The sequence below is a fragment of the Solanum dulcamara genome, chromosome 12 (genome assembly GCF_947179165.1).
Source record: "Solanum dulcamara chromosome 12, daSolDulc1.2, whole genome shotgun sequence".
NCBI lineage: Eukaryota > Viridiplantae > Streptophyta > Magnoliopsida > Solanales > Solanaceae > Solanum > Solanum dulcamara.
The window spans coordinates 65691861-65705733 of NC_077248.1; the positions used below are offsets into that span (position 1 = coordinate 65691861).

The 13873-nt window shown below is 33.4% G+C and overlaps 2 protein-coding genes across 2 annotated transcripts; both read left to right on the forward strand.

The window, feature by feature from the left end:
• Positions 1-1887: 1887 nt before the first annotated feature.
• LOC129875931 (mitogen-activated protein kinase 19-like) lies at positions 1888-7702 on the forward strand. Its single transcript, XM_055951178.1, has 10 exons — positions 1888-2374; positions 3890-4298; positions 4405-4532; positions 4700-4759; positions 5420-5569; positions 5664-5819; positions 5961-6172; positions 6265-6366; positions 6629-6792; positions 7042-7702. Exons 1-10 carry the CDS (start codon positions 2351-2353, stop codon positions 7413-7415), a joined length of 1779 nt encoding a protein of 592 aa, XP_055807153.1. The 5' UTR covers positions 1888-2350; the 3' UTR covers positions 7416-7702.
• Positions 7703-10923: 3221 nt separating this feature from the next.
• Positions 10924-12960, forward strand: LOC129876919 (uncharacterized). The gene is made up of 2 exons (XM_055952394.1): positions 10924-11920; positions 12690-12960. The coding sequence occupies exons 1-2, from the start codon at positions 11405-11407 to the stop codon at positions 12738-12740; spliced, it is 567 nt and encodes a 188-aa protein (XP_055808369.1). The 5' UTR covers positions 10924-11404; the 3' UTR covers positions 12741-12960.
• Positions 12961-13873: the final 913 nt, after the last annotated feature.

The window sequence follows — 13873 nt, forward strand, 5'->3', positions numbered from 1 at the left end:
TACTAGCTTATCAATTTGGATTCATATACGTGGTGCTATTTATTAAAAAAGAAGCAGATAATTGATCATAATTATTAGGATTATTTTATTTTTATAATTGAAAGTTAAGATTATTAAAATTTATGTCGTGTATGACTCATTAAAGGAAAAGTGTTTCTTACCGGAAGTTTTATCATTTTCAAAATTAAAAATCGATATCTTTAATTAAGAAAAAGAATTTCATTTATCCTACAACACTCTGCATAATAAACAATAACTATAAAGAAAGTTTCTACAGAATTTCTACCTTTGTTTCTTGTTTTGATTAATTTGTGGGCATGTGGTTGGATTATTGAAGAAAAAATATATGAATTAATTAAGATTAAGTAAGAAAAATATATGTGCAAACATTTATTACATATTTCTGATTCGATGTAAATATATGATATAATTAATTTTTTAACATATAATATTTCATCAAATCACATCAAATTATCATGATTAAGTGAATGACGAATCAAACTATTTTTGCATTTCATATATTTTGCATTATCTTTAAGTTAAAGCCAATTTTTTTTTTTTAGGGAGCAAACACAAATACAACATACTTTTTTCTTTCTTTTGACCCTCAAATTATTATGTGGTGTTAGTTGAACTTCTGTCATCAAAATTGTGAATGGTGGTTGAATGATTTAATTAAACTTACCTTTATTCTTGGTGTATGTATCTCCTCCATATATATATATATATATATATGCTCCTCCAAAAATAATATTTAGCAGGTAGTGACTAGGTTTATAATTTATTTTTTAGAAAAGAGTAGTTAATATAAGCAATTGGCTAATAATAATAAACAAATCAACAATATGTAATAAAACATTATGGAAACATCCAAACACAAATTGATCTATTATTGAACCTTTTAGGAATTTTTCATTCACTTTATTTAATATTAATTAATTATTTAAGAATATAATTACCATGATCTTTGAGGCATGTTTCATGAGTTAATAAAAGTAATTCAAAAAGACTTGTATTTGTATATTATTATATGAAAAAGTTTGCATGTGTATGATTTATTTGTTTATGTGGTGTTCACATTATATATACTTTCAAGTCGTGTAATTTTTGTATTCAATCTAATATTTTAATTTTTTTTATTATCTATATATGCATATCTAATATCGATGAAATATTTTTATCGATTCTATTTCGACTCTTCTTTAGAGAAAGACAATCCAATAATTCTGAATAGTGAGTTTTAAGGATCGAATGATCCATATAATATACAAAAACAAATTATTCTTTTTAGATATTCGAGATCTTTCTCTTTAAATAAATTTGGTCGTGACATAATAAAAAAACAAATGAAAAACGCAGCTAAAAAACAAAATAATGACACGCTGTCACAATTAGCTAGCTAAAATTAGCAAGCAGAAAACAACTCGACAACGACAAACAATTTAATTGATTCACATTTTTACTTTATTTAATCGATCAATCATGATAAGTTGAATCGATCAATATAAATATTTACCCATATATATTTATTTCCTACAAGAATAAGATAATCTTAATAATAGAGTAATAAACTTATTATAGTCACACACATATAATTACTTTTTTATTAAAAAATATGTAGTAAGTTCTTTAATTATCTTTTTTGTTTTTGTATGTTTCCTAATTCAATCTTTCTAAATTTTATAAAAACTCAAAAATGCTACCTTATCTTTCGAAGTATTGAAACATAAGCCCATAAAGTTCATTAAATTAAAAATATGGCCCATAGCCGTATAAAAGACCGTACTACTCACAGTGAACGGATAACGTTTTTTGTTTCTTTTTTTTCTCCTTTTTCTTTTTCGATCCACAGACTTTTTATCCTTTATAAAAGGACCCCTACATTTCTCAAAATATCCTCTCCTTTCTCCTTTCTTCCTTCTCATCTCGGTTTTTCCGTCTCTTCTGTCCATTACCATTAGATCTTCGAAACCCATTAAGGGTTTGTTCTGCATTTGAGTTTCTGTTCAGTTTCTTTCGAATTTTTTGGTATTTTTTTGGTCGATTTTGTAGTTTTTTTGTGTTGTAGTGTGATAAATCTTGGTGGGTTCTTTAGAAGTGGATGAGTGAGCTAGTAGTGGAGTTTTTGCAGTACGTTTAGGTTCCTGAATTGAGAGAAAACGAAGAGGGTTTTCGGTTTTGGAGATACGAAGCAGCTGTCGGTGGTGGAATTGAAGCTGATTTTTCCTAATTTCAGTGAACATTTCTGGTTTTGGTGTTTGTATTTTGGCTTTGGTCTGATTTTTTGTTTCAGATCTGGGAGAAATTAGAGGAAAGTAGAAGGGGGTTGTTGGAAATTCTCAAAATTAAGATGCAACAAGATCATCGCAAGAAGGTTTTTATCTTTATCTCTGTCTATGAAAATTTGATTTTGTTGTACTGAGGGAGAGATCTTGAAGGAAGAATAGGGTCTTGTTTGTTAAATTTTTTGTTTTTTCGAGAGCTTTAGAAGTTTTAGCTCAACAATGTTTGCATGAAAATATAATTACCATAAGCAAAATTGAACTGAATTTAGCTGAAAAAATTAGGGTTTTGTGTCAAGTTGGAATTCTTCATTTCTGGTCAGTTCTCTTAGTAGGTGTTTGACAATAGATTTGGTTGAAATTTGAAAAAAAAAATGAAAAAAAGAAGAGGTTTTTGAAGCTGAAGTTGTAAAATGGTAGTTGGAAATTAGAAGCTGTGTTTGAATATGCATTTTACTGGGGAAAAAGATGCTTTGTGAATGAAAAAACCCGGTCTTGATCATCAAACTTGAAAAACTTAATTTCAAATACTAACCAAAAAATCATTCCAATATATAAGCAATCAATGTTTTGAAATGTTTCTTGAAAAAGAAAAGGAAGAAATCCCCATATCCAAACAGGCCCTTTCCTTCAGTTTCTTGATTTTAAGAAACACAAGTTTTTTCGGAAAAAAGTTCAGGTCCATATTGCTGCTAAAGAAAGCAGCTTTTATTAGGGTAGAAATGTTTTTATTTTTGGAACTTGAGGATATGTAGGTTAATCACTTAACTAGTCTTCTATATGTTGGTGTTATTTACCATTAAATCTCTTGCTGCATTACCCTTTATGATTGAAAAAATTGGTTCTTGGAATTTGTCATTTCATCTGTGTTTTGAGACAGCCTTCTAGTTACTAGTTACTTCTCTCTAATAGTTTGGAAGAGGGTTTTTTTTGCTTCTTATGAAAAAGGCAACCTTGAGCCCGTTTGGATTGGCTTTAAGTTGGTCAAAGCCCCTTTCTAATGCTGACTTTAAGCCATAAAGTTCTTAAAGTCAGTAAAAAATAAAAAGTTAGGATTCCTAACTTTTTTTTTCCAAAATGCTTAAAGTCATTTTCTTTGACCATAGAAATTATTTTTATATCCCTTATATTTTAACTAAATTCCCAAACTACCTTTTTTTATTCTTTTAATTCTAAAATTCACATCATAAACACTTTTATCCAAACACTCAACTGCTTATTTATAAAAATAACTTTCAGCACTTCATACATAAAAGTTACTTTTTTAAGCCCATCCAAACGGGCTCCTTATGATTGAAAAGGGGGAGACTAGGTTTCTAACTCTTTACTTCATACTAGTTGGTATATTTGTTGAATGTGATCAAATTCTTATTTCCTTTTCCCTTTTTTGGTTGTGAAAGTAGATCATACTCTGCTTTCAGTTGATAATCAATCCTTGTTTCTCATAGTGTGAATGGTTTGCTTATTAAGTGATTCAAATGATATTTGTAGCTTGGTTTTGACAACCTTGTGAAAAAGTATGGATTCAAAATATCAACATAAAAATTTCATTGTTTCGTGAGACTTGTTACTGGAATAATAATACGGTGCTTTCTTTAATGTTTCAGAATACCAAAGAAGTGGAGTTCTTTACAGAGTATGGAGAGGCAAATAGGTATAAAATCCTGGAAGTTATAGGCAAAGGAAGCTATGGAGTTGTTTGTGCTGCCATTGACACTCATACCGGAGAAAAAGTGGCAATTAAGAAAATAACTGATATTTTCGAGCACACCTCTGATGCAATTCGAATTTTGCGCGAAATTAAATTGCTTAGACTTTTAAGGCATCCTGATATCGTGGACATCAAGAGAATCATGTTACCACCTTCAAAACGAGACTTCAGAGATATTTATGTTGTTTTTGAGCTTATGGAATCTGATCTTCACCATGTTATTAAGGCTAATGATGACTTGTCACATGAACACCATCGCTTTTTTCTATATCAGATGCTACGAGCACTGAAATATATGCACACAGGTAAATTAGCTTGTGAATGTAGTAACTAGTACTTCTCTTTTTTCTCTTTGAGCGGGTATGGGGTATTCTTGATTTTCCGTGTCTGACTTGTATGTGTTTGTTTCAGCGAATGTGTACCATCGAGATCTTAAGCCAAAAAATATATTGGCAAATGCAAATTGTAAACTCAAAATATGTGACTTAGGATTGGCAAGAGTTGCATTCAATGATACTCCAACCACAGTACTTTGGACGGTATGCTTTCTTTAGATCTTTGTCCTATCCATTATCAATGTCAGTAATGGTGTTTTAATTTTTATTGTTATTGGGTGAATTTTACGTGAAGTGCATTTTATTCATTATTTATATATTCAGTTTTTGATTTAATTTCTTGACTTTTTGTCTTCTGACACACCATGCAGGATTATGTTGCTACAAGGTGGTACAGGGCTCCTGAGCTATGTGGATCTTTCTTTTCCAAGGTGTGCCGTTTGCTTTGTCTTCTATTTAATAATAATTTCTTAGAAGGTGGTAGTTTTTCATGTATCAATACACTCTACGTCCCTTCCAATACATCCATCCCCCAGGTCATGGACAAGGAACCACCGAATATGGTGCACATAATTAGTTGAAACAGAAGTTGACATGAATATTTTTATGTTCCATTCTTTTGTCCATCTTAGGATTGCAGGTTTGGCCATTTTGTAGTCAATCATTTTATGCACTAGGCCAAGGATAGAGCATTTATACTGTTAGTTGTTTTGCTAGTTTTAGTTGGTTTTGATGCCGTTGAAGTATCATGTTCATGTATCAGCTCTTATTTCCCAATAGCTATATAGGAAGGCAAAAAGGTTCTTGTCCCACTCTCCTTGCAGCTTCTGATGTGCTGATGATACTGCTAGAAGCTGTGGTATTTTGGTTAGAATACCAGTTTCATATAGTCAATACATTATAAGTGTATTTGAGTGATGTGTAGATTACAATCATTCTTGTTCAGGGAGGACTATTGAACTCTCCTGGAAGTTGAATTATCTATTCTTCAGGTAACTGTGTCAGGTCCTGCGTTAATTTTTCTGCGGGGTCCTACTGATGTTTTTGAAGATTTGTTTTCTAAATTCTTATCTTGACTTGCAATTTTTCAGTATACACCTGCCATTGATATTTGGAGTATCGGCTGCATTTTCGCGGAGGTACTGACAGGAAAACCATTGTTCCCAGGCAAAAGTGTTGTTCATCAGTTAGATTTGATGACTGATCTTCTTGGGACACCATCCGCTGATACCATATCTGGGGTAAAAACCTTCAGTCTACTTGTTTTTTGGTGGATAACTGGATGTCAGCCTTATCTTGCAGCATATTGATAGAGGAGTCCTCTCTTGAGTGCAGGTTCGTAATGAGAAGGCAAGAAAGTATTTGACAAGCATGCGGAAAAAGATTCCAGTTGCTTTTACAGAGAAATTTCCAGGTGCAGATCCTCTGGTGCTCCGACTGTTGCAGAGGTTGCTAGCATTTGATCCAAAGGATCGACCTACTGCTGAAGAGGTAACTGTTCCTCCTATAATATATCCCTGATTTTAACATTAGCATAAATGGTATCCTTCTATTTCCATCCTTTTTCTTGCTCGATAGTTGGTTCTAATTTTGCTTCCGCTGGTTCCCCTCCTCTTCCTCCCTTTCCTTTAGGCTTTGTCCGATCCTTATTTCAAGGGACTGGCCAAGATTGAGAGGGAACCTTCTTGTCGACCAATCTCAAATCTGGAATTTGAATTTGAGAGACGAAGGGTAACAAAGGAGGACATTAAGGAACTAATTTTTCGGGAGATATTGGAATATCATCCTCAACTTCAAAAGGATTACATTGCTGGAAATGATGGCACAAATTTTCTCTATCCTAGGTTCTAACAAGCTCCTACTCATGTTTATTTCTAATTCCAGTAGCATATTTTATCTTATTTCAGTTTGTGATTAACTTTGTGGAAGTTGTCAGTGCAAGTGGTCAGTTTAGAAGGCAATTTGCGTATCTTGAGGAAAATAATGGTAAAAGTGGACCAGTTATTCCTCTCGGTAGAAAGCACGTCTCTCTTCCACGGTAAGATCATACAGGATTCGTTTTGTCAATCTTGTTGCTTACTTTTCACCAGTACAACTTTCTTTTCATGTATGCTTAGCTTATATTTATTGGAGAAGTGATCGTGATTGAGAAAGCAGGATTAAGTTTACAAAGTTTTAAAATTGTTCAGGTTCTTGGGAATAACAAGAAGTGGTTCATAGTGGGAATTACTGTCCTTGCTGTCTCATATTTTCTCTGTTTATCTTGGGCTTAATTCACATGTGTTCCAAAATGTGTGCAGATCTGCGGTCAATTCCAGTACCGTTCCCCCCAAAGCTAGGCAGAACTTCTCTGTGTTTGATCATACACAAGTAACAGAGAAATCAGCTACTGATGTCAGAGCCACAGAGAAAATCTCAGGAACTATACAAAACATGTCACGACCACCACATCGAGTCCATGCAGGTACAGTTTAATATGTATTTACTGTTTGGTCTTCTATTGGCCGATGTGATATTATATCAAATGCCTGTCGATGGAACAAAGTCAATTAAATTTTACCATGTGTAACTCAACTGCATCTAAACTTATCCTCCCATGGATTGGTCAAAAGTGGATCGGACATGATCATGTCTACTCAGACCCTCGACGAATGTACATATATAGCACATGATCGCATGATTGTTCTCAAATAGTCATTTCTATCCTTTTCAGCGAAACCTGGGAGAGTTGTAGGGCCAATTTTACCATATGACGGAAGAGTACATACACAAAATACTGGCCTCCTTCCTCATGGCATTTCTCCACATTATATGTTCAGGATGAACCCGGGGAATCGAGAGAAGTGTGGGACAGAAGCCAAGGACACCACTCAAGTCAGACCCCTACCTGCACAATGCAACATGAGTGTTGAGATGAACACCAATCCGTATTATCCTTCACAAGAAAAAGTAGCTCAGTTGGGTGGTCATATTGCAATAGATGCAAAACTACTACAGGCACAAACCCAATTTGGTGCAGTCAGTGCAGCAGCCGTTGCAGTTGCTGCTCACAGAGAGGTTGGCACCATACAGTATGGCCTGACTTAGCAGACTGTATCCAGACGTTCTTTCAACAGAGTAAATCCACGTTGGAGGTGAAAGAATTCAAGGTCTGCATGTTCATCTAACCAAGCAGCCCTATCAAGATTCAACGATGAAACATACATCATGCGTTGACGCAAGATATCTGGTTAGGTACTTAGGTCTCTTTGCCAAAATTAGGCATTTCTCAGTTCAGTTTACCCTGTGAGTTAGTACCTACCTATGCCCCTGTAAATTTCAGGCTGTAGCTACTGCATTATTGATTTTTTAGTGAATAAAATTACCGTTCTTCACGCGATTGCTTCCTTGCATTTCATTTTTTCTTCCTGACAAACCTTGTTGCGATCTGATCCGAATTATTTCTAATATAACAACATACCCGGTGTAATCCTACAAGTGGGGATATGAGGAGGAAAGAATGTACGCAAATTTTACCTCAGAGGTAAAACACCTGCTAAGAATACAAGGTTGTCAAGTTGGCTGTGACATGCTTGCTCAATAGAAGTCCAATGGATTATATTGTTTGGTCACCATTTTTAGGATAATAATTGAGAATTTGGAACTTAGTCATTTTGGAATCCTTTTTTCTGCTTCTTTATATGTCTCTTTCATATTTAATACCCCCTTGGCCAAAGTATATCAAAAGGTCTCAAAAGAAGCAGCCAGAACATTTCTGCACTTAAAAAAGGAAGGCGAAATTGGCCCAAAAGTTGTCATCAACTTTTACTTAGACACCTAAATTAGGAGATGTTCATTTTAGATACCTCAAGTAAGGGTCGAATGTGTCATCTTGACACTTTTTTGACAATCACCAAAATATATTAAGTGTGTGTAATACACTCGCCTGACGTGTCAAAAGCAGCGAATTAAATAAAGACACGTGACATATATATATATATATATATATATATATATATATATATCAAAAATAATTATCAAATAATGACTTTTGAATAGAAAAAATAACCAATAATTTGATGACACGTGACATTTTTTTTATCCAAAAAAAATAAAAATTAACAACTATTAACCGCACCCACTCCGCCGTCATCTTCTCCAACCCCACCCACCCCAACCCCAACCCCTCCCCCACCCCACCAGATCTTCTTCTCCTCCAACACCCACCCAACGCTATCCATATCATCTAAAGAGAAAAATATGGAGCTATAATGACAAATAAAAATATAAATCAAATTGGGTCAAAAAATCCGACGAACCTCCAAAATTACTCACTAATTAACCCCCATCCCCACACCCTATCAGTGGTTTTCCAACACCACCCACCCCGCCTTCGTCTTCTCCAAAATCAATATGCTTCGTTGTTCGATAATTTTTTTTTGGAAGATGGTTAAGTCGCCGGAAAATTTTGATAGAAATCCGGGCATAAAAAATAAACTTAAGAATTAAAAGTAACAAGAACTAAAACAAGTAACTGTAAATACTGATGGATACATGTAACAATATTAAAAAATAAAGAAGAACAACAACAAAAAAAAAACATTTTAAAAGAAAAAACAGCTTCTACGCTCCTCAGATAGGTGGAAAACACGCGACATGCCAACTGTGTAAAAAGTGTCAAGATGACACATTCGACCCTTACTTGATGTGTCTAAAATGAACATCTCCTGATTTAGGTGTCTAAGTGAAAGTTGGTGCCAACTTTAGGGGGGCACCTATGAGTTTGCCAAAAAACAACGAAAGAGTTACTAACTATGTTACTCAGACTCTCCAATAATGTTAGCGTACTTGTATCGGAATTTAACTCGATCGGTGAAGAATTCAAAGTCAAATTATCGAAGTATGTAGGAATTCTTAAATTTCATTTGTTTGCACTTAATAGAGATCTAAATCAAAATCTTAGATCATAAGTGGATTTGTTTATATTAAGATTTAAACACTTATTTGGTATGAATAGGTCTTAACATTAAGATCTTGAATAAAATTTTAATATCATTAACATGTACTTTTGTGTGGATAATCTTTACCATTACTCTGCTACCTGCACCGGCACCACCACAAATTACCTTTTCCATTATAATCACCATCACTATTATCAATTATCATTATCAATCACTACTGTTGTTACAACCATCACTCACAACTACTACCGTTGCCAATCATATTGTCAGTCGTCGCTACCACACTTATCGCTCCATTACAATTACATCCACTATCACCATTGTCGACATCACCACTGTTGCCATTAACATCGCCAACTATTAACATCAATCAATCTCCATCACAATCACTATCAATTACCACCATCATAATTATCATCACTATCATTAGTAGCCACTAACACCACAATTACCACCACCGCTACAAAATATCTCACCATCACTAATGAACAAGTGTATTATTTTTATCAAGTATATATTAAGTTTGTATTTTTTTAATATTTATTTATTTTTTATCTGATATATTTATTCTGTTTACGAATAAATAAATCATGCATATTTAAATGTTAGAAAAAACAAACAATTGCATCCACCATATGTAAAATAAAATAAAATAAAATGCATCATAAGTAATTTGCATGGATCATAATTAATAGTGGCAGAAGTCTTTCATCCTTTGACTAGCTTAGCATTTAAATAACAAATGGAGTGGAGTGTAAGTAGTGCATTCATCAATATTCAAGTCCCAATAATTAAAGAACTTTTATCTGTAAGACCATACTAGTCATGGGATCTCCAGTTTTTCAGCTTGAAGATCTGTGCAAGCTCGAACTTCGATTTCCAACTAGCTCATAGTCTAAATAAATTCAGCTGATATCTTAGCGTAACTGGTAAAGTTATTGTCACGTGAATAGAAGATTACGAGTTCGAGTTATGAAAATACTCTGTTAAAGAAATGTAAGATAAGACTGTGCAATAGACCTTGTTCTTCCTTGAACCTCATGCATAGTGAGAGCTTAGTGCAACAATAGTCATTCTTTTTTCTTAATTACTGAAAAATACTTGAGGAATCTTTTTCAACATTGTGTTAAGACAAAGACAGAGTTTGAGTTAAAGCTACTGAGTTTTGTCGAAATCATACCATCAGCTCTACAAATGACCCTGATAGTTTGATGATCAATAACTTGAAAACGTCATAAGTAACATCGCTCCAAACATAATTTGTTTCATATTCTAAACTTGAATTTGATATCTCTGATTAAAGGTGAAGAGATCCCAAATTTCCAACCATCCCATCATAACCAGGGGCGGACCCAAGGCATGTTGAGGGGGTTCGAACCCCCTTCGTTAAAAAATTACACTGTATATATAAGATAAAATTTTTAATTTATGTGTATATATTTAACATTGAACCCCCTGAGCATAAGCCAAAGGACTAGCTCAGTGGCAAATGGGGTTCAATATTTCGCTTTAGCTTGTCTCAGCTTGCGAGTTCGAATCCGAATAAGCACATTTTTTTTCGATTAGCGTGTTTAATTTTTTTTGAACCCCCTTCATAAAATTCCTGGGTCCGCCACTGATCATAACCTATGATATTGTAATATGTTAAATCACAATGATAATCTAAATGTTAACACTTCCTATACACCACCCTCCCCAGACTTCACTTCACTTGTGGGACTACAATAAGTTTATTGCTGTTGTTGTTAGTACTACCCAGGGCAGAGCCAGATATGGCCGACGAACCCCATATGGCATTAAGTACACTGCTTAAACATGTATGTACATTTTCATATTTTAAACCCCTTCCTAGAAACACTGACTCTGTCATTGAATACTACATATATAATAAATCCCTTAACGAAAATACTGACTCTGACCACTACATATATAAATAAGATCATTCCTTAATTCCTCCTATATGATATATCTCGTGAATGGCTTTTAATTCCCCACCAAAACCAAAACGGTGAGTAAATAAATGCTGCCACCAAATTATACAGAGCAACCTCTGTTTTTTCCCCCTAAAAAAAACATCATTTTCTTCTCTTTAGTATTTCATCAAACACTTTGTGTGCATTCTTGAAAACGTAACAAATGGAATCAACATTATGGAGCTTAGAAGACAAATGGAAGCTCTCAACTCAAGAATCCATTGCATTTTTCATTTGCATTTGTTCTTTAGTCATTGGAATTTGCATAGTTACTGTTTTTATCAGAATAAGAGCAGCCACTAGGAGAAAGGGGCTAGTGGGCCAAGACCCATGTAGCATGGATAACGATATAGAATGGTCTGAGTCAAAGCTACTGAGTTTAAACACTTCCGTCAAGAAAGTGTTGACGAGTACGGTACGGTGGAGTGGGCCAAGCAAGTGGGAGGAGAATCGAAGCAAGAGTCATATGGAGAGAGTTTCTCCCTTACTTGTTGCTGAAGGTCAACTTGAGGGCGAGTCTAGTCGGTGGCACAGCCACAACTCGGACTCGCCCGTGTGGCAAAGACCTATATTGATGGGTGAAAAGTGTGAGCTGCCAAGGTTTAGTGGGCTTATTTTGTATGATGAGAGAGGCAGGCCAGTTCATCATGTTGACAATGATCAATTCATCGTTAATCAGGTCACTTAAATGATATCTATAGTAAATTATTTTGATAAGTATAATTGATTATCTGATAAAAATAGTAACTAACATGTTCTTATAGGTTATAAACTACTTTTATATTGATAGCGTGAAAATTATTCACAAATAACCTATATATATATATATATATATATATATATATATATTATATCGGGTGTTCGTTTGAAGTTTTTTTTATTTTTTTACAATTAGTTAGTAAAAACTTAACAGTCTTATATATATATATGAATCCAAATTTGCCGAAATACTCATATTCTGATCATGTAGAGCAAGCTTTAAGAACCTATTGTTTGCTCAAATGACAAATTACTTAACTAATATTGGGGATAAATGATCCATGGATAGAAGGATTAGATGAATATAAACTATAAGTCAATGATAAAGAATTTGGGATGACATTTTAATGGCTACAACTACAAGAATATGTGAATTAAGGATAACATGAAAAATTTAAAGTTTATAAAAAGACATCCTTCTTTTGAAACATATATAAAATATTATAATTGTACTTGTATTTGTCCACTATCTTAGAATTTTGATCTATTGTCGCTATTGATGGAGCCATTTTTGTCTAAGAATTGATACTTCTTTGCTGAAAAATTATGCTATTTAGATAAGTTATAAAAGAATTATGTATATATCCACCATATGTTAAATCCACTTAAATTTCTCTATATTTTGATTCTTTAGCAAAAATTCCAATTCTTACCATTTTTTTCACTCTCTTTTGCACCTATATTTTCAGGAAAATGTGGATGGTATTGGGAGAACTACTCTGAAGGACTTGCTGCTGTGATTTTGCTTTGATATATTCACATTTTTTTGTAAAGAAAGTATGTGTCAACTTATGAGAAGGCAAATTAAGCAAATCTAGCACGTAGATGCGTATTTTTTTGTTTCTTCTTGACCTATGTGTGAAATTTTCAGTCGAATTCAAGATTTAGAGTTAGATTATAGTATGTAATTTGCATTTTTTTTTCTATTTTTAAATTATATACAAGACAAAGGTTAATCTAGGAAAGAATCGCACTAAATCGGATTCATTATGCACAAACTTATCTTATATTTCTACAAGAGATTATTTTCACTACTAAAATTTGTAAAAAAGAAAGAGCACGTCTAGCGCCTTGTCATACATCATCCAACAAATCCGAATTGAAATCGATGACTTATCGGAGGTCAAGATCAATTTTTTCAAGGCTATGTTTGAACTTAGCTTCTAGTCACACGATATTTAACTATATATAATTAAATTTTTTCATATATATATATATATATATATATATATATATATATATCCAGAATCCAAAAACCTAAATCCACCTACATATAAAATTTTAAGTAAACAAATATTAAAGTCTGTAAAACCAAAATATTGATTTGTTGGAATGAAATTTAGGCATGTGATCTCAGAAATTTTCAATGGAGGTTTTGAGATCAATAAATTCTCAAATATAAATGATTTGATTTGATTTAAATATAAGATGGAGAAGAATTTTACTGTTTAATATAAATAGTGATTATTTATATATAGTGTCCGATACTGCTGTCACACCCCAACTTCTTAAGGCATAACTAATACCTAGTGTCATACTTGATCCTGAATTGATCCTATTAGACATGTAAGTCTTTGACGCACACAAGCTACAACAATTAGAGAATCCTACAACAATTATAATTCAGCTAGCACATCAATTCATGACAAATATATGATAGTCTCTATTCGAGTCCTCAAGATTATCATAATATCTGCCAACAAAGCCGCCATGATGATAGAACAAAAGTCACAAGACTAACACAACCGACAATGTAATGCTATACAACTCAAGTCTACAAAGCTCTAAGAGTTATATACTTAGTGGAGACATAGCCCCAGCCTACCCATCAGTTCTATATAACAAAAGACTAACAAATCTCTAAATTTGACAA